Source organism: Nerophis lumbriciformis, linkage group LG02, assembly GCF_033978685.3.
Source record: "Nerophis lumbriciformis linkage group LG02, RoL_Nlum_v2.1, whole genome shotgun sequence".
In the NCBI taxonomy this organism is placed as follows: Eukaryota; Metazoa; Chordata; class Actinopteri; order Syngnathiformes; family Syngnathidae; genus Nerophis; species Nerophis lumbriciformis.
Genome location: NC_084549.2, coordinates 33,371,666 through 33,393,775, shown reverse-complemented (window position 1 = coordinate 33,393,775; position 22,110 = coordinate 33,371,666). Strand labels below are relative to the sequence as shown.

Sequence of the window (22,110 nt, the reverse complement as noted above, 5' to 3'; positions counted from 1 at the left end):
ATGAATTTATTATGGGTCTACTGAAAATGTGAACAAATCTGCTGGGTCAAAAGTATACATACAGCAATGTTATTATTTGGTTACATGTCCCTTGGCAAGTTTCACTGCAATAAGGCGCTTTTGGTAGCCATCCACAAGCTTCTGGTTGAATTTTTGACCACTCCTCTTGACAAAATTGGTGCAGTTCAGCTAAATGTGTTGGTTTTCTGACATGGACTTGTTTCTTCAGTATTGTCCATACGTTTAAGTCAGGACTTTGGGAAGGCCATTCTAAAACCTTAATTCTAACCTGATTTAGCCATTTCTTTACCACTTTTGACGTGTGTTTGGGGTCATTGTCCTGTCCAAGACACAACCTCCAAGCTGAATATTTTAGGTTGTCCTGAAGAATTTGGAGGTAATCCTCCTTTTTCATTGTCCCATTTACTCTCTGTATAGCACCAGTTCTATTGGCAGCAAAACAGGCCCAGAGCATAATACTACCACCACCATGCTTGACGGTAGGCATGGTGTTCCTGGGGTTAAAGGCCTCACCTTTCCTCCTCCAAACATATTGCTGGGTATTGTGGCCAAACAGCTCAATTTTTGTTTCATCTGACATGTAGTAATGGGCACAGTATTAAAAACATGCAATATTTATTTTGCTCATTTTTGTATTCTGCAAATGATGATCCAGAAGCTTATATTTTTGAGCCTGAACATAAGGAAGACGTTTTAGCAGCCGAGTGATAAGCAGATCCTGCAAGTAGCACTATTGCTCGGTGCTAAACAAGAAATAAAAACTAGAAACGTAATTAAACAATCACTTACTGTACAATATCTACTCTCACTGGGATGCCGACTGATGGGATGTTTATATCTTTCCATGTAGATAAAGAATAAATCCTAATCCTCACACAGGTAAAAAAGAAAAAAAAAGTGGTGCGCGCAAACGAGCGTCGTTTTGTGTCTTTCTTGCAAACTCCAGGTTTAGGTTGGGTGTCAAAGTAGACCATCCTTTCAGTTTATGGCCACATCCTCCTACTATTTGAATGAGAGTTATGATTTACAATTTAGAAAAAACTTTCACCAAGTCAGAGGCGATGCAGCAGCTCACCGGCTCAGTATGACAATAACTGCATAAGCTAATTAGCTCTCTGTGCAGGGTGCCGCTAAAAGTAGTTCCTTGACATTAGCGCTTATAACAACAATATCGCTAATACTTGGTTAATAATCAGGTCACAACATGTAAATGGCCTATTGCTCATGGTTTGTGGATGTTTCTTTAGAGGGATTTTTGTGCTCAATAGAGTACTCCCATTAGGTACATTGTTAGAGTCAGTTTTATTGGCCAAGTGGGTTTAACATCTTGCCGAATATTACAAATTAGAATGCATAAAAAAGACGTATGTGTTGTTGTCTTACATAGGGATTGTGAATGATGGGCAAAATTCCAAAAAGTGCAGTTTCCCTTTAAATGAGTCATATTCAGATTTGTTTCTACATTTCAAACACTTCCTTGTGGTCTACATCAGTGTTTTTCAACCTTTTTTGAGCCAAGGCACATTTTTTGCGTTGAAAAAATCCGGAGGCACACCACCAGCAGAAAACACTAAAAAAGGAAACTCAGTTGACAGTAAAAAGTCGTTGTCGCAATTTTTTGATATGACTTTAAACCATAACCAACCATGCATCGATATAGCTCTTGTCTCATAGTAGGTGTACTGTCACCACTTGTCACATCACGCTCTTACTTATTTTGTATTTTTGTTTACTTCTTGTCTTGCGCTCCTATTTTTTTGGTATTTTCCTGTAGCAGTTTCATGTCTTCCTTTGAGCGATATTTCCCGTATCTACTTTGTTTTAGCAATCAAGAATGTTTCAGTTGTTTTTATCCTTCTTTGTGGGGACATTGTTGATTGTCATGTCATGTTTGGATGTACATTGTGGACGCCATCTTTGCTCCACAGTAAGTCTTTGCTGTCGTCCAGCATTCTGTTTTTGTTGACTTTGTAGCCAGTTCAGTTTTAGTTTTGTTCTGCATAGCCTTCCCTAAGCTTCAATGACTTTTCTTAGGGGCACTCGCCTTTTGTTTATTTTTGCTTTAAGCATTAAACCCCTTTTTACCTGCACACTGCCTCCCGCTGTTTCCGACATCTACAAAGCAATTAGCTACCGGCTGCCACCTACTGATATGGAATAGTATTACACGGTTACTCTGCCAAGCTCTAGACACCACCGACACGCAACAACAACACATCATTTGCAGACTATTATTACTGGTTTGCAAAATATATTTTTAACCCAAATAGGTGAAATTAGATAATTTCCCACGGCACACCAGACTGTATCCCACGGCACACTAGTGTGCCGCGGCACAGTGGTTGAAAAGACTGGTCTACATAACATGTGATGCTGGTTCTTTGGTCAAAATTTTACATAGACTGTATTTTACAGACCATCCTCAAACCGCTTTCTGACCGTCTCTTCAGGATGCACCGTTTTGTAGAGGGTCTTATTTTCACGGCTCCATTTCGATTGCGTCTTCTCCTCATCAGCCATGTTGTAGTTTTTAGCACTTTCACATCAAGTTCGAACTCAGTGGAGCATGCACGTTCATGTACGAGCCAGTCTGCCCCACAACAAGAGGATAATCGACTCGTTTGGCGGAAGTATGAAGATTGTTTTAGAAATATCTCCGCCATGCCTCCATGTTTTGATTTCAAATGTTCATTACCCAGATACACAAAAACAAGTACCAATGGGTAAGAAAAGTTGGTTTTGAATAATAAGTCCCTTTTAAAATAACTTTTGTTGCTATGTAAATACAATTGACTTTAAGGGGAACTGCACTTTTTTTATTTTATTTTGCCTATCGCTCACAATCCTTATGAGAGACAAGAAGACAAAAGGTTGTTTTTTTTGCATTCTAACTTGTAAAAACCGTCTCGCAGCTAATGGGAGCAATTGGTTCTACCTCTAAATCACTTTAAAAATGCATTCAAAAACCGTCAACAATACTTCATTTACATTCCGTAACCTGTATAATAACCAAGCTGTCGTTCATTGTAAGAGCGAACACTGAGGAAATCTTTTTTTAGCGTTGTAAAACATCGGCATGCTTTGGTATTTGCTGTAAAAGTATGGAAGTAGAATTGTCTCACATCAACTTATATATATCAATATGATATTAATACATATGCATATATTAATAAATATACAAATACAAATACAAATGTGATATACAAATAAATAAATATTTTTTATGAATAAATGCGTATTTGTAAATATATTTTTGAGATTTGTAAATATATACAAATCAAATTTATAAATATAAAAATGTGACATACAAATAAATCAAGAATTTGTTTAAATAAACGTGTATTTGTAAATATATTTATGAGATTTGAATATAAATATGCTTGATATTGTATTTGTATTTGTATTGAATTTGCATATGTGGATCGCTTTTTTGCTTTTGTGTCGATGAGACATTCCTCCCACAAACCAGATGCACAAATAAATGTGACCTGCACACTCCCCTGAACAACCAGCAGAGGGCACTGCAGCCAGTGCGGTCTTTATGCATCATTCTTTCCATCCTTTGTAACTGAGCTACTGTGTGGAACAATTTCCCTTGTGGATCAATAAAATTTGTTTAAGTTCTAAGATGGTGTTGTAGTGGCCGGGTGAGAGCCAAAAATAATGATGTTTGTAGGATCCTCCAGTCTACCGGTAAGTACTGTAATCTACAGTCCAACACACTCAAGGCTAGTATTGTATACTGAATATAATAAGTGTAAAGGTGACTATATGAATGTTATTTCATGTTTAGAGGGCTCTATGTAAAAAAAAAAAGTTATTTAGAAGGTCATAAACAGTATATTATGCTCTATTAAAATATTTGACTTGTTCATATTAATCTTACTTGGTGGAAATTTGTTCATCACAGTCAGGCTTGGAATCGGTGAGTCGCGACAAATGAGGGACAGCTGGAAACATCAAAATCTAAACATGTAAAGGGTTAGAATAGGACTGAGGTATTTTTTAAATATTGATGAATATATTTGCTGTTAAAATACATTTTCCGTATAAGAAATGTATCAAGGAGTATGTTGTTTTTGCTGAAATAGCCCTAGATTTTTTTGGCAAATTAGTCCCAAAAAAATTGTGAAATGACTGATTTACCCAGAGCCAGCCCAAGGCATAAGCGTACTAAGCGCTTGCTTAGGGCCCCGCGGCCACCAAGGGGCCCCCAAAAGCAATTAACAAAAAAATCTTATTTTTAATTTTTTGCATGTACGAGTCTGACTGATGATTTCTAAATGATCAAAGAGATATTATTGTACAAAAACACAATTTTAGGTCAACAGAGTGCTGCTGCTGATCTAGGCTTAGTGATTCTTCCTGCCTCTCTTTAAATGTAAAGCTGCCTCTGCTGCACCTGTGACGTTTGCCGCCTGCTATGGCGTCACATTAGTGCCAAAAATCCGAGCGCATAAAAACTGTTATCGCGCGCTGATTCTCCACTTCGTGCGCGCGCGCGACACCCTTTTGCGCGCGTGTGGTGCCTTTTTGCGCGCGCGCCGTCTCGGTCTGTGCGCTGGCATGTTTCGTTTTGGCACTTTGGGGGCGGGTATGCTTAGACGGCCCCTTCTTTCTGATTGGTCAGGCGAAACGCTCAGAGCCAATCAGAAGTATAGCAGGGCGGGTCATCGTCAATATGTATCAAGATTGTTATAGGCGCAAAGTTTTCACTTCTTCTTGAACATTTGTTTTCTAATTTATGGAATTTCTTTTGATTCAGCCATAAAATTAATGAAATAATCTTTGAATTTTGTTTTTAAAATGTTAAAAATAGCCTTTTAATAATGTATTCTGAAACAGTTTAAAATAATCAGAGAACTGACTATCACTGACCCTACACAACTATGTTGCACAATTAAGTCATTTTTTTTATAGCGAAAGAGGTAATTTCAACAGGTGCAGCATCCTATGTCATATCTACATGTAATAAGATTTGTAACAAGGCAAACCGTTTGTAAATTGGTTGAAAATCGAGCAAGTTATGGTAATTTAATTGGTACATGTACTAATTAAATTACCATAACTTGCTTTGACATCAATGTAATGATTGAGGCTAGCTGTCCGAGGTAAGATGGCTACAACGTTGCTACGCTGGAGAATGATTGGTCATATGAAAAATGCTCAGAGCCAATCAGAAAGGAGGGGCTGTCTAAGCATACCTGCCCCCAAAGTGCCAAAAAAAAAATGACAGCGCGAGGAGAGATGCCAGGAGTACACAGAGAGCGCACAGACCGAGACGGCGCGCGCGCAGAAAGGCACCGCGCGCGCAAAAAGACACCACGCGCGTGCAAAAGGGTGTCGCGCGCGCACAAAGTGGAGAATCAGCGCGCGATAACAGTTTTTATGCGCTTGGATTTTTGGCACTAATGTGACGCCATATCTTTCCTTTCAGATTCAGACAGGACTGAGCAGGTGATCAGAGGACCACTGTCTATTAAGGAGAACTTTTCATTCCCCAAACGGCATGATGGCCGAAGTTTTCATTATCATTATACCTACAGACAGCTAGTCAATGGGGAAAAAGTCAAGCGTAGCTGGCTGACTTATTCAAGAAGTAAAGATGCAGTCTATTGCTTTTGCTGCAAATTATTTTCCAAAAAGTCCTTAAAACTGGCAGCCGAGGGACAGCGGGATTGGGTCAACATAGGTGCACTGCTGAAACAGCATGAAAACAGTGAAGATCATTGTAGCAACATGGTGAAATGGAAGGATTTTGCCTTGCGTCTTTCAAAGGGGAAAACTATTGATGAATTTAACTTCAGTAGACTGCGCTCTCTTTGTACAAAGTAAACATTAAATATGAACAATTAACTAAAAATGTAAACTAGTAATTAAAGACTAATATGTACAAGACTGATGAGACAAGATGACACTTTTACTGTAAATACAAAGCTTTATCACTTGGACTGTTCAACCCCAGGCCACTCTTGTAGCTGAATGTTTTCTACATTTTAAGATTAGGAACCATATGTGGCACTCTGGACATCATTCGTTCATTCATTGGTATTATTTATGTTCTTAACTGGGCCACCCCCATATCTTTATAAATGACATGTCATTTGTAAAGACATGCCAGGCTGACAATAGGATAATGTAAACAACACTGCCAGAGCCGCAATGAGTTTATAGTAGGTGTGTGAATGATCAACAATCAATATTATTGGCAGAAATAGAGGGCCCCAAAATCAAATTTTGCTTAGGGCCCCATGGAGGCTTGGGCCGGCACTGGATTTACCCCATCAACCAAAGCCATTAAATGGGATGTTTTTGGAACGGAAGAGTTGAACAATGTTTCTTCACTGCGCCTCTACATCACATCTGTCAAACTCAAGGCCTGGGCCACCATTTCAGTTATGTAACCTGAGAAAGCCTGGAAATAATTACGTTTATCTTTTCTTACTAAAGGTATTTGTTCATTCCATTTTGACATTAAAACAAATAAATGTACTGCATGCAACTGCGTACCTTTTCAATTGTAATTGTAGCTATTAATGCAATTCATGTTTTTGTTTAAATAAAAATGAAAATTTAAATATCTGTTTGACTTACAATTTCCAAGCATCCTTTAAATTGTACACTGAATGACAATAAACTTTACAGTAAAATTCTGGTGACTGGGCTGCCGTTTTTTAAAGAGAAAAACAACTTTGAGATCGTTTTCCCGTATACATTAATACACTATAAAAACAACAACTGTAGATTTTACGGTAAAAACTGGCACCTCTGTTATATGAATTTCCATTCCATTTACAGAAATATTCTGTAAAAGCCACTCCACAAATGTTATGGTAAAATTCTGGAGACTGAGCTGACAAAATGTAATATATAGATTAGGGATGTCCGATAATGGCTTCTTGCCGATATCCGATATTCCGATATAGTCCGACTTTTTAATTACCGATACCGATTTCAACCGATACCAATATCAACCGATATATGCAGTCGTGGAATTAACACATTATTATGCCTAATTTGGACAACCAGGTATGGTGAAGATAAGGTACTTTTTAAAAAAATTTATTAAATAAAATAAGATAAATAAATCAAAAACATTTTCTTGAATAAAAAAGAAAGTAAAACAATATAAAAACAGTTATATAGAAACTAGTAATTAATGAAAATGAGTAAAATTAACTGTTAAAGGTTAGTACTATTAGTGGACTAGCAGCACGCACAATGATGTGTGCTTACGGACTGTATCCCTGCAGACTGTATTGATATGTATGGATATATAATGTAGGAACCAGAATATTAATAACAGAAAAAAACAACCCTTTTGTGTGAATGAGTGTGAATGAGTGTAAATGGGGGAGGGAGGTTTTTTGGGTTGGTGCACTAATTGTAAGTGTATCTTGTGTTTTTTATGTTGATTTAAATTAAAAAATAAATAAATAAATAAACAAATAAAAAATTTTTTAAAACGATACCGATAATAAAAAAAAACTATACCGATAATTTCCTATATCACATTTTAATGCATTTATCGGCCGATAAAATCGGCAGGCCGATATTATCGGACATCTCTAATATAGATATATATGTACATTTATATTTTCACTGTTTCAAGCGGGTTTAACGAGTTTGACATGCCTGCCCTAAATAATCAGCATGCATGTATGAGACTTTCCAGTGTAAGAAGTCCACCTGATGGAGAAACACAGTGATAACAGAAAAGAGGCAGTGACTGACTTTGCTGTATCCTGTGGTTTGTGGTGTTTAAAGCTTTATTGGCTTACTTTTCCATACAACAAACGGCAGTGTGGGTTTTCCTTTATAAAACATTTCTTTCAAATACAGGTGGGCTTACATGAGCTGTATTATGGATTTGCCTGTTACTGTACATATATTGGGTATGACATTGAAATGTTTTGAGTTATACTTCTAATACATGTAAATAGTAGGTAAGTGTTGGAGAAAGCCTGAGAAGAGTGATACTATGGGCCTGATTTACTAAGATCCAAATACCACGCGGTGAACGGCGTGTGCAATCTATAAAATAGTGTGTACTATTAGTGGGCGTGTTGCTTGCGATTTACTAAGACTGCGTGTGCAATTAAAAATAATTTTGCGTGTACTATACGGGGCATCACTCTCATTTACTGCACATTCATGTTATCAAGCTCCTACCTGCGGCGTTTTGTTATGTTTTCAAACATGCAGGAGACATCTACCACTTTTTATGGGCATTTTAGAAGCAGTCATGGAGCGCATCTACATTGGCACCACTTTTCATTTTGTTTTTTTCCGCCAAAGGTGGGCTCGTTGGAGAAAGGCGGCAAATATTCCACTCCAGACCCCCCAAAAAATGCATACTTTAAGAAGTTGTTTTTTGTATAAGAAATATTTTAACAATATGTATTCTTTGAGACATAAACGAATGTCATTAAAAGAAAAAAAGTAAATGGCACCAAAACACATAATCAGCCCCTTAAGTTAAAAAGTTAAAGTAACACTGATAGTCACACACACACTAGGTGTGGTGAAATTACCCTCTGCATTTGACCCATCCCCTTTTTCTACCCCTTAGGAGGTGAGGGGAGCAGTGAGCAGCAGCGGCGGCCACGTTCGGGAATCATTTCGGTGATTTCACCCCCAATTCCAACCCTTGATGCTGAGTGCCAAGCAGAGAGGTAATGGGTCCCATTTTTATAGTCTTTGGTATGACTTGGCCGGGGTTTGAACTCACGACCTACCGATCTCAGGGCGGACACTCTAACCACAAGGTCACTGAGCAGGCCTTAAGTCCTCTAGCAGCTATAAAATTGTTGCTGAAAGGACAAAATGTTGGGTGTAGGGTTCTAGTCTGTCCATCGTCTGAGCACTGATCTTGCAGCCGACTGATTCATTTGCACGTCCTTCTGACACATGCAGAATAAAACGTAAAATAGTGCTCGCAAAATAGTGATGAGTGTTGATAAATCACATTGCGTGTGCTAAATAATTGTATTTGTCTCTTCTCCTCCCAGTATTGCGGGTGTTTTAATGATCAGCATATATTTTGCATGTTAGTGAAAACAGCGAAGCAAAATGGATTCCACGCCTTATTTTGCTCACTTAACACACACAATTCACTTTGCACACATCTCGTAGATGTCATGTCTTGGTGAGCATGTTTAGTTTGGCTATGTTCTGTTTGGTTTTTGCACTCTGTCAGTTTCTGTTTTTTCACTCCCTGTTTTGTTTCCATGACTACCAATCAGTTCACCTGTCCTCACGATTCACGCACCTGATTCATTTGAACTCACGCACCTGTCTTCAATCACCACATGACTATTTAAGCCTGTCATTTTCTGTTGGTCGGCCTGGCGACATCACATTCATGCTCTGCACTCTTGACACGCTGCTTACTCTGTCCAGGTCATAGTTCATGCTGCTCTTTTCTTGCCACGTAAGTTTTTTTGTTTATTCAAGCCACTCTTTTGTACCTTCGCTGTGAGCGCCTTTTGTTTGTTCCTTTTTTCCATAGTTCTGCCTTTGTGCGAGTTTTGTTTTATTAGCCAAGTTTGTTCCCCGCCTTGTGCACGCCTTTTGTTTATACTTTTTATAGTCTAATATTAAATCATGTATTTAACGTCACGCCATGTCTGGTCCAAATCCTTTGCACCATGGGAAAACAAACCACACCAAAGTCCAAGTCTTGACAGATGTCGCCAGCCGACCAACAGAAAATGACAGGCTTAAATAGTCATGTGGTGATTGAAGACAGGTGCGTGAGTTCAAATGAATCAGGTGCGTGAGTCGTGAGGACAGGTGAACTGATTGGTAGTCATGGAAACAAAACAGGGAGTGAAAAAACAGACACTGACAGAGTGCAAAAACCAAACAGAACATAGCCAAACTAAACATGATCACCAAGACGCGACAGTAGATCAGCTTTACTTGTGCTATTAAGTTTGCACCTGTTTTAAGTACAAACAAACCTTTAGTAAATCAGGCCCTTTATGTATAGTCTTAGTGAAGATGCTTGGATTGTTCATTAGATGCAGTAAACTGTTTCTGAGTCAGCTGACTGCCTTCCCAGTGTCAGTGTGTGTGTTTTTTATTTTGAATATATTATTCAAAGACTCACTGAGCCGATCGATGCAAACTTTGGACTGAATCTATTCCAGTCCAAGCAAAGGAAAGCAGACATATGTTCAAGGCTACAAGGCTGTAGGTTCTACTGCACTTACAAATATCCGCAGGAGTCAAATCAATAAATAGCAGGAAGAAACGAGCATAGAAGGGATCGAAGCGATTCCAGCAAAAAGAAAAAAACAAGCAGCATCAACACAAATATCATGATCCTGTTTATCTTTCATTCTTTGTCGTTGTTGAACTTGAGACCAAGTTGCATTTATGTGCAAGTCGAACCTCTTGATCATGTCAGAAGAAAAGGTAGCAAAGCAAAGCCTAGCATGTGTAGATAATTGTTATTGTCTTGTGGGTATGATGCACGCTGCTAGAAGAGCTTGGCCTTCTTTTTCATGTCGTTGCGTTTCCACAGGGGAAGCCTGTCAAACTCCTGGATCTCCATTCCAAAGATGTCAAAGAAGGTTTCGGGTGCTAAGTGGCGCTACAATCGGTGGAGAAGAAAAAAAAAGGATGGGGGGGGGGTTAGCACCAAACACTTCCAAATGGTCTTTGCAGAAATGACAAGAAGCAATGGATACTGAACATTCCTTGCTACTGTTCTACTTGTGCTGTTTACACAACGTTAGAAAACTCCAGCAATCAACAAACTGATACCTCCAGTCTGGTTCTGTCCACATCTCTGGGCAGTCTAGCTCTCCCTCTACTGGTAATCATGAGCATTTCATAGGGATACACCTTCAAAAGGAGACACTCATCAGTGCACAGGGTCACACACCTGACTCAGCATTTTTTGTCACGCGGTAAAGTTAGACCTATGGAGATGTGATCGTAACCGTGAGAGTGGGAACGCTGGGGAGGAGAACGGGTATGTGGTAGGAGGCTGGCTGAGAGTGAAAGCACTTTGTTTAGTTTGTTGGGGGAAATGCTGGCTGGGTTCTAAAGTGTGCAGACTCCTTTGCATGCAGTAGATCCAGAAAGGGACAGGAAGACAGTTAGGCAATCAGTAAAGCGCTGGAACACTGAGGTGCTTTTCTTAAAAAGAACTAATTCCATCCGTACAACAATTCTGGTGATGTGCTTGTAAAGCCTCCAACCCACTCATATGCACACTGTTGTGTGTACGCTACAACAGTGTTTTTCAACCTTTTTCAGCCAAGGCACATTTTTTTCATTGAAAAAATGCGAAGGCACACCATTAGCAGAAAACATAAAAAAAATGAAACTCAGTAGACAGTAAAAAGTCGTTCTCGCAATTGTTGGATATAAATTCAAACCATAACCAAGCATGCATCACTATAGCTCTTGTCTCAAAGTAGGTGTACTCACACCATGACTTATTTGGAGTTGTTTGGTGTTTTCCTGTGTGTCGTGTTTTAGTTCTTGTCTTGCGCTCCTATTTTGTTGTTGATTGTCATGTCATGTACGGGTGTACTTTGTGGACGCCGTCCGCTGCTCCACACGCTGTAAGTCTTTGCTGTCGTCCAGCATTCTGTTTTTGTTTACTTTGCAGCCAGTTCAGTTTTAGTTTCGTTTTGCATAGCCATCCCTAACCCTTTTGTTTATTTTTTGGTTTAAGCATTAGCTACCCTTTTACCTTCACGCTGCCTCCCGCTGTCGTCTTCATATTGTGATCACGACAAACCATGTTCCCGACATCTACAAAGCAATTAGCTACCTGCTGCCACCTACTGGTATAGAAGAGTATTACATGGTTACTCTGCCGCGCTCTAGACAACACATCAACACTCAACAACGGCACATTATTTGCGGATTATAATTACTGGTTTGCAAAAAAATATTTTTAACCCAATTAGGTGAAATTACATCATCTCCCACGGTACACCAGTGTGTTGCGGCACAGTGGTTGAAAAACACTGCTCTACAATACAGCACTTAGCGATATGAGCGGTTGGGATGGACGGTTGGATTCTTCTCTGTATGCCGCATACAGTATCCAGCCACTGGACGTCACAGCTATGTGTGGATGAACATGAAGAAGCCAGCATGCTAAGCACTGGAGGGTCTGCAGATCCTAAAGCAGCATGCTAAATCTGGAACTTGAGTCCTCAAATTTAGTGCTTTTGCTCTATGGGGAGCTTAAATAACCTCCAGTATACTGTGTGTTGGGTAAACATTATTGCATTATGTCAAACTGTTATTGTTAGGACAGTTGAGATTGACGTTTTAAGGTATTTTGTTTTGGTGTCGGCTAGCTGTACATATTTGAATACACGGTATATGAACACAAGTATTGGGACACAATGCCAATGCACTTGTAATTTGTTGTCCCATTTCCTGTTTGCCACTACTTCCATCTGAACGCTGGCTCCCTCACCTGTCTGTGATTGGCAATCAGGATTATTTTCATGATCATTGTGCTTTTCTACTGTGCACTTTGCTGATGCACTATTCTTTATTATTTTTTTAATTTTAAAATACATTGAACCTGCACTTGGGCTGCCATCTCTGCATCCTGGGGTCCGGGCCAACAACAATCAACATCAAAATGTAACACCCAAAGTTCTGATGGGGGATTTTTATTTGTTTTTGGAACAATGCCAAGCACCCACGTGGGATTGATGGCAACTTTCAATCTTTAAGATAATTTTTGAAAAATCAATCTTGTTGTAGTTAATTTTGTGGCGAGTTTGGTCCGTTTTACAAAATAATAAAGCCACAAATCATATGGGATATTAACTTCGCTGAACGTCTATTTTTTTTTTTTTTTTTTTTTTTACACACCTACTGTCAGAAATGTAGATCGGCGCCTATGCCCTCGATAACTAGTTAGAGCACATGTGCTTTAAGAATACCATCAAATATTAGTTCACTTTTTGCACTTTATTATGTTTCCAAAGCATAAGGCGAGCTCTCTTAGTGGCAGTGTGGCAAAGAAAAGGAAAGCCATCACCATTGAAGTGAAAATGAACATCAGAAAAAGCACAGATGTCCACCAATATTAGCTACCATTTTGGTCCCAACAGCTTGACTGTTGCAACCATCATTAAGGATAAAGATTTTTGAGCATTTTAAAAGAATATTTTCCTACGTAAGTAACAGTAAATACTCAAACTAAGCAGGGTAGTGGTCTCATTATCGAGATGGAAGTGTTGCTCGTGCTTTGGCTGGAAGTGTGCGCTATGAAGCTTGCAGGACTTTTATTATACTCAACTCTTTAGTAGATAATAAACGTGGTTGCAGAAATGTAAAGAGTTTACTCACATTTGTGAGATACTACACACTGTCAAAATATAAGAGAAAATAACTCAATTTTAGGAAAAACTATGGAAATTAACTTGCTGCATGGACGTCAATTTAATAAGACATACTAAAAAAGAGATTTGTATTTCTAGAAATTTGCAGAACTTTTGAGATAAAAACACATATTTGATTCAGAAAACTAGCGTTATTCAACTTGCAACCCTTAAATTAAGCATCGTCGAGATCGAGTCTTTAAACAATATTTTCTATGTGGAGGAAAAAACTAAATATCTTATTTTAATAGTTACTTTCTCAATTTTAAAACTAGATTAGACAAAATATAATAATTTATTCTAACATTAGGATTAGTCAATGACTAGAAATAAGTAAATAGCTCCTAAAACTAGTGACATTTTGAAAAATAAAACATTTGATCTTGGCAAATGGCACATAATTTGCAGTGCACATGCTAAGAGGTGAAATGGAAAAAAAGGTCAACTCATATTTGTATAGCATTCCAAAGTAACTAATATTTTATCAACCTGGTTTGTTTTGCCACAGTGTTTTATTTTCTGATGACATATTGCTTTTTTTTTGTGCACAGAAGGACATTGCAGAAGCATTTATTTGAAAAGCGAATGTCTTCATCCCGGTCTTCTACACTTTCCTCAACAATGACCTAGTTTCAGCACATATGGGAGAATTCTGCATATTTCCTGATCATCTGCATGACCTAGTGGACATTTCCAGTGTATAAACTGGCATCATTAGCCTGAACTTTACTGTGTGTGGTTAACATGTTTATCTCACATGAGGTTAATTGGACGAGTCTAAAATGCACAAAGGTGTGAACATTTTGTGTCTATATACTGTATGCATTTGCCCGGCAACCGGTCCATAGTGTACCTCAACACGAGTCAGCAGGGATAGGCTCCAGCTCACCCGTGACCTTGGACAGGCTAAGGAATGCATGTGTGCCCTGGCAATATGGCGACACATGTGATTACAAAAAAAAACTTATTTTCATCTTAAATTCCTTGTTTTGGACAATATTTCTAAAAACTAATGAGGACTCTGTAAAGAATCAGAGTTAATAAGGGGTCTGACTGACTAACTGCCAAAGTGGTGTGTCTCAATACGTTTGTCCATATAGTGTAGTTCACAGAGTTGCTATCAGTACAAAAAGAAGAAGATACTTGCTTTGGGCTCCAACATATTAGGCATAGATACTCCCCTGTCCATCCTTGCAAGTGCTGCACGGCCATCCTTAATGTGCTAAAGAATAGAACATACACAAATATAATATAGTGGGAGGGGACTGCAGGGTTAATGGTATGAGTATGTCGTCCTTTTATGAAGTGGGCACACTAAGCTATCACTGGATGGAGCGAGGAGCTTCACCACTGCTCAGGAATATTGTCTTTATGATGGGCAGCTGCCGGTAAAGTGTATGTTTATGTGTCCCTCAGGTGAATTTGGAAATTATATTTGTCGATATGACGTTTAGCTTGGGTCATGACATTGGTATACAGACAAACAAAACCAGACATGAGGTGGTGCTTGCACGTCGCACATGGAGTACAGTTGCTCAGCTACCGGGCAGTGCACTGGAAATGACTGCGTGCCCCGTAGGTGACATCTAGACGACATACGGCAACATGTCCGGTGACGATGCAAGCGTGTCGCACAAGTGGACGGTGTGCATACAGGGCGAGGTGCCTACTGCAAGCAAATGTGTGGCTCAAGCTGAGGAAGCATGCCATGGGAAAAAGCAGATGAGGGACATACCTGAAACTCTGCAGGACAAAATGGGACAGAAAATGAGACTCACAGTTAATGGTTTTGCTTTCACATCTCCTGACAGGCTACCAGCTACAGTACAGTGCAACCAGGACGTATTCACAGCGCTTCACTTTTTCCACATTCTGTTATGTTACAGCCTTATTCTGAAATGTAATACATTTATTTTTTTAATTTTGCAAATGTATTAAACAAATGTTTAAATGCATGTACATAAGTATATACAGTCTTTGCACAATACTTTGTTGCACCTTGAAAGCAATTACAGCCTCAAGTCTTTTTGAGAACGATGCCACAAGCTGGGCACACCTATCTTTGGCCCATTCCTTTTTGCAGCACTTCTCAAGCTTCATCAGGTTGGATGAGAAGCATTGGTTTTCATTCAGGATGTCTCTGTACATTGCTGCATTTATTTTTCCCTTTATCCTGACTAGTTCCTTAGATCTTGCCGTTGAAAAACATCCCCACACCATGATGCTGCCACCACCTTCACTGTAGGGATTGTATTGGTCTGGTGATGAGCGGTGCCTGGTTTCTTCCAAACATGACGCCTGGCATTCTCACCAAAGAGTTCAATCTTTGTCTCATCAGACCAGAGAATTTTGTTTCCCATGATCTGAGAGTCTTTCAGGTGCATTTGGGCAAATGTTTTAGTAAGAAATGGCTTCCGTCTGGCCACTCTACAATACAGGCCTGATTAGTGGATTGCTGCAGAGATGGTTGTCCTTCTGGAAGGTTCTCCTTTCTCCACAGAAAAATGCTATAGCTCTGACCATCGTGTTTTGGTCACCTCCCTGACTAGACTAAGATGAATGCAGCAAAGTACAGAGACATCCTGGATGAAAATCACTGCTTCCAATCCAACCATAAGGAGTTTTAGAGGTGATACAAGGAGGAATAGGCCAAGCTTGTAGCATCATATTAAAAAAGACTTGAAGCTGTAATTTCTGCCAAAGGTGCATCAACAAAGTATTGAGCAAAGTCTGTGAATACTTATGTACATTAGGGCTGGGTGATATGGCCTTTTTTTAATATCGCGATATTTTAAGGCCATATCGCGATACACGATATATGTCTCGATATTTTGCCTTAGCCTTGAATGAACACTTGATGCATATAATTACAGCAGTATGATGAGTCTATGTGTCTACATTAAAACATTCTTCTTCTTACTGCATTAATATATGCTACTTTAAAACTTTCATGCAGAGAAGGAAATCACAACTAAAAAAATCACTATTTTTTTCATACGGTGTTGATGTGGAAATGTTTGCCTGGGCATTTTGATGGTGTGGGCGTGTGGCACCGAACGGAGATGTTGATATCCTGAGTAAGCACTGTTCATTCTCTAGCAGGTGACTTTTCAAATGATGCTACATATTAGCACTAATGCTACTTTTTATAGCAACGCTTTCGCCCCACACTTGACAAATTACGGTTGTCTGTTCGACATATTCCCACTTGAAGCCAAACCCCCGCCAGACGATGGACCCCCTGCTGTTTTTTGGGGGAATTCATTATTCCTTCATTTGTTACCAGATTCACAGCTTCTTTCGCTCGTATTACCGCTAGCATCACAGCTAACTTCACCCTTGCTGCTACCTCTTTGCTGCGTGAGGGCGTATACTGTGATGTATGACGTGACAGTATGTGACGTATGTATAAGCTGGGCTTGATGTCTGTGAGGAGACACAAGAAAGAGTGAGAAGAGCCTGTAGTGTAATGCCAGCAGCTAAAAGCAACTGCATGAGAACGTATACTCCGATATCACGATATAGTCATTTTCTATATCGCACAGAGATAAACCCGCGATATATCGCGCATATCGATATATCGCCCAGCCCTAATGTACATGTGATTTTTTTATACATTTCACATTGTCATTATGAGGTATTGTGTGAAGAAATTTAAGGACAAAAATGGATGCATTCTATTTTGGAATAAGTCTGTAACATAACACACAGAGGACACGACGTCCACAGTTTCCAAAAACAATTTGAAATGTGGACTCGTCAGACCACAGAACACTTTTCCACTTTGCATCAGTCCATCTTAGATGAGCTCGGGCCCAGCGAAGCCGGTGGCGTTTCTGGGTGTTGTTGATAAATGGCTTTCGCTTTGCATAGTAAAGTTTTAACTTGCACTTACAGATGTAGCGACGAACTGTAGTTACTGACAGTGGTTTTCTGAAGTGTTCCTGAGCCCACTGGCTCACGTGGAAAAAGTGAAGCACTGTGAATACTTTCCGGATGCACTGTAAATTTTACAGCACTTTTCTCCGCGATGACACATAGTGGGAATCATTATGCAGGTATTTAAATATGCATGCTGTCTCTATATACAGCTATCAAGACCATTTTTAAATACTAAGCGGAAACGTTCCAGTCATAATGTTTTGCTGGCAGTGCTCACCTCTGCTTCCTCCACACATGTCACCGTAGCTGTTGTACTGTGTGAAGTCTGTTGACTGGGGCTGCGGGGCAAGGATGATAATTTACTATTGTGCAAAATGTATTACTGTGTTGCAAAAAATATTTAAAAACCTCCCCCCAAAAACACCAAAGAGCTAAGAGCCTGGTGTATACTCTCGCGTCGCGTAGCTTACGTAGAAGACGCCGTCGCCCTTCTTCCCCCTACGTAGCCTCCCGCGTAGCCTATGTGCACCTCCCAAAAATCCCAAATTCGCGTCGTTGGCGACACAGAACGCATGGCTGTGATTGGTCAGTTTTTGCCAAGGAGGCTCCCTGAACACAGGCGAGCAGACTTTGTGCTTGAAATGCACAAATTATTGTATGAAATGACACAACAGTGACTAAACAATTCCATGACAACAGATATTGTGTATTTAATATCTTGGTGCGCTCTAAATTACTGAATGTGTCGTTTTTCAGCGTATTGTGGTGTTGTTGCGTTCAGAAAAAGTCACAAAGTACGACACTCTTTTTAACTTTTATTGTCAATCGTGTGCTAACAACAGGTTCAATTCCGACACGTATTCTTTCTCGTGCACACAATTTTTTTCCTCTCACACACAACACTTCTCATTCAGGCACGGTATACTTAGAAACATTTAAATACTCTGAACATGACCATACAGATTAACACCAGCACGTGGTCAACTTACAGTAGTTATTGTCCCAAACGGCCAAATAGCGTTGCAGGTAAAATTAGCGTCCTCTGCCGCGAGTCGTTCAGAAGTTGCACAGTCCATCTTCACGAAAGTATTTTCCTCTGGTTTATAAGTTAAACCTCCAATAAAAGTAAACTGATGATTCTGAATGTTTAGTTCCAGTGTTAATGTTGTGGTTCAGTGGTTGACGTCACTCGGCAGAGGAAGAAAACACACAGTACTACTCAACAACAGCTGCAGTTGCTCCTTCTGGAGACACTGCCCCTTAGTGTTTTGGAAGATAATTACAAGTATGGCACTACCTTCCACGGACAAACTATAAATCAAACAAGACACCATCGGTCGGGGGGGGGGGGGGGGGGGGGGGGGGGGGTGCACACGCAAGCTACGCGACGCGAGAGTATAACAATAGCGAGGGAACAATTGCTATTAACTAACACTTAGAGGAGAAAAAAACACACTGAAATCCCTTATTGTGCTGTACAAAAGTTTTAGGTGTGCACTTGTTTGAATATTTTAACCTCCTGAGACCTTCCAAACATCAGGTGAACACAACAGACATTGGTCAGTGCATCACAGATTCAAAAATGTAACTAGGTATTTAGAGAATGACATCTGTTTGATATTAGCAGGTGTCTATTCAGTAATGAAGCTGCTTTACCCACATGACATCGTACATGGCACACACTATTGGTTGATGGTGTACCAGTCTCTGTCCTGGCAGCTGATTGGCTCAGCCACATGGAGCCTCCATGTACGCTCTGCTGCTTGAGTTTGCTCCTTTGTTTTTCAGAAAACATTGAGTTTTATTTTCTTCCTCGCGTTATGCATATTCTAAGGCTTCCTGCACAGGATCTAAGCCCCAGAGGAAGCTGCTTACCATCTGAAAAAAATGTGAACCTTTTCCAAGCTTAGCTACGAGCTTCTATCAATTGCCATTACAAAATCAATGAATTTTCGATTATTACGTAAAAAAGGAGGAAAAGTGTGTGTCTGAAATAAGGGTCTCCATAGCTTTGTTCCTCACTTGTGACACCGATATCCACTGTCATCATCACCTGCAGCCAAATCTTTTGCCTCATTATTCAGAACCAATATTTAGTGTCTCCATGGTTACAGTGCACATACAATCCTTTTTTAAAGTCTGCACCACTTTTCAAGTGGACACGCACTCTTAGTAGATCACACACAACTCGTATAGTACACACAATTTTATAGTTTGCACATGCTGTTTAGCATGTGGTATTTGGATCTTGGATGATCAGGCCCTATGTCTTAGTACATTATCCACAACATGCCCAATTTTAGTACACACAATCTTATAGTTTGCACATGCTGTTTAGCGCTTATTACTCGGATTTTAGCAGATTAGGCCCTTAGTGTTTAACTCATAATTGCCAACTCTCCCGATTTTCCCGGGAGACTCCCGAATTTCAGTGCCCCTCTCAAAAATCTCCCGAGGCAACCATTCTCCCGAATTTCTCCCAATTTCCACACGGACAATAATATTGGGGGTGTGCCTTAATAATATATGCGGCTTTTACACTCATATAAGTTAATGCACGGCATACTTGGTCAACAGCCATACAGGTCACACTGAGGGTGGTCGTATAAAAAACTTTAACATTGTTACAAATATGCGCCACACTGTGAACCCACACCAAACAAGAATGACAAACACATTTTGGGAGAACATCCACACCATTACACAACATAAACACAACAGAACAAATACCCAGAACCCCTTGCAGCACTAACTCTTCCGGGACGCTACAATATACACCACCACTACCACCAACCCCCCCCCCCCATCTCCTGAATTCGGAGGTCTCAAGGTTGGCAAGTATGGTTTAAGTATGTGTGAAAGGTGTCTTTTGGAGTGGAAAACAGTGCCTGTACTTTTCTCTACAGACATATTAGGTAGGCTCACTAGGCATATCAGAAATATTATGCATGGATACTACAAGAAGTACTACTTCTTAATAGAAAAAAGTATAGGATGCTTCTTTCCTATTCCTCTTTTATACGTGTCAAATTGTCAAAACGTAAACATGTGATGTTCCTCAATGTAACTTGTTATGCATGTCTGGAACACATAAACAATACCATACCATGCTGGGAAGACAGATTGGACGAACCCCATATTACTGGAAAGCACAGCACAGCCGGTTGTATTTGTGTCGAGTGTTTTGCATTTGCAATAAGGCTGTGAAAATTTTGTCCTTTACGAATAAGGACAAAGATCAACTGCAGGGTCTCAGGAGGTTAAATAACTTTTCACATAAATCATTTTGAAACAGCATGGAAAAATGACTTATTATTATTAGTGGCATCTTTAGCAAGCCTTCCTGTATGACTGAGGTCTCACCCGATGTAGACCATTCCTTCCATATCCAGGCAAAGAGTTTGTTTTGGTTGGAGAAGTTGGATCTAAAAGACACAAAGTGTTTTCTAATAATCACAACGAATCACTGAGAAGACAAGGCTCCTGTTAATATGTACCTGCATCTCCATTATTCTGCTTGGGGTCGTAGCGCTGAGCAGAGAGACTCCTCGCGTGACGCTCCCTAATCTGATCTTTTTCCATCTCCTCCCTTAGAATTAGCTTTCCCAAACCAGACTGAATCTAAGAACCAACACACATTCCAGTCAAAACAGGACAACTGATGATGTTTTTAAGGTGTTGGGTTAGGGTGGCAAACCTTGTTGAGATGTTCTTCCTGAAGCTGCTTTCGTTTCAATGTCTCCTCCTCCTCTTCTTCTCTTGATCGTCTTCTTCCTTCTGAACCTACAGGATTCAATAAGCCCCGGAAAAAAAATCTGTCAGGCTGGATATATATATCATGCATTCAATGTATACAGTGCAACGTATTCACTGCAGAGGCAATAACTGAAAGGCGGGTGTCCACTAATTTTATGTCAATAAATGAGAAAAAAAAGACTGGGTACACAAATGTGAGACAGAGTTGACAAGACAAACAAACAGGGGTACTTTTTGGAATATTTGGGTATGCAGACATGATGACTTTTGTAGCTTCAATCATTCATCCCCTGGATTTACTCAGCACAGCACAAATGTAAGACATAGACGTAAATCAGTTTGAAGTCAGTCTCAGTTATCTCTGTCCAAGTCATTTGTGGCATTTATTATGTCCGGTACAATCACCGTACCAAACAGTGCAGGAACATAAAAGGCAAAGGTAAAATAAGACTTGGTGGCAGAAAAATAAATCAAATATACTCTGTGTTGTGCAAGCGAAACACAAATTAACAAATAATTAAAAGGGAACTGCACTTTCTTTAGGAATTATGCCGTGTATACACAGTCTTTATGTGTGTGGGAGAAGAACACACATCTTTCTCTTTTCTGTGTTTTCTAAATCACGAAAAACTGCTAGCTAGAAGCGGCTAACAATGTAGCTAATGGGACTCGTCTATTCCACCTATAAAGCCCTCTAAAAAAACATCCAAAAATCACCAACAATGCTCAATTTACATGCAGGGACCTGCATATTAATCGAGTATTTGTCACGGCGCGGGCTCGAACCCGCTTTTCTTCGGCAGCTGGGTCTGCCAGCACCTCTGTTGGCAGCGTGCAAGGACACCTCCCTGCAAACGCTGGGCACATCACGCCCACACGCCGGCGAAGCTGCAGACAATTTCTAATCAGCGCACCTGGGACTAATGAGAGAGGACTGCATAAAGACCAGCGGACCCGATGACCCTTTGCCGGAACGTAGTTTCTCTCTTGGAGTAAGCATCTCCTCTCAAGCTTCCCTCCCTCGTACTTGCTCGCTCTCTCTGTGCCCTTTCCTGTTTCCCTTGTTTGATGTCCATTT

The 22,110-nt window shown here is 39.9% G+C and overlaps 1 protein-coding gene across 14 annotated transcripts in view; it reads right to left on the bottom strand.

The window, feature by feature from the left end:
• Positions 1-9,824: 9,824 nt before the first annotated feature.
• Positions 9,825-22,110, bottom strand: part of ablim1a (actin binding LIM protein 1a) — a 120,802-nt gene continuing 108,516 nt past the window's right edge. For 8 of the 14 annotated variants that reach the window (XR_009815316.2, XR_012051162.1, XR_009815308.1 and 5 more), the window contains 6 exons: positions 20,974-21,059; positions 20,774-20,897; positions 20,640-20,701; positions 17,554-17,614; positions 10,795-15,137; positions 10,549-10,621 (listed from right to left, as the gene is read on the bottom strand). Coding sequence is in view for 3 of the 14 variants with exons in the window: in XM_072916056.1 (XP_072772157.1) it covers positions 10,508-10,621; positions 10,795-10,875; positions 14,542-14,616; positions 15,130-15,137; positions 17,554-17,614; positions 20,640-20,701; positions 20,774-20,897; positions 20,974-21,059 (611 nt within the window). In the remaining 11 variants the exon portion in view is untranslated. Of the gene's footprint in view, positions 10,622-10,794; positions 15,138-17,553; positions 17,615-20,639; positions 20,702-20,773; positions 20,898-20,973; positions 21,060-22,110 lie in introns of those variants that run through there. The other 6 variants (XM_072916056.1, XM_061961269.2, XM_061961259.2 and 3 more) reach the window with 4 other exon arrangements.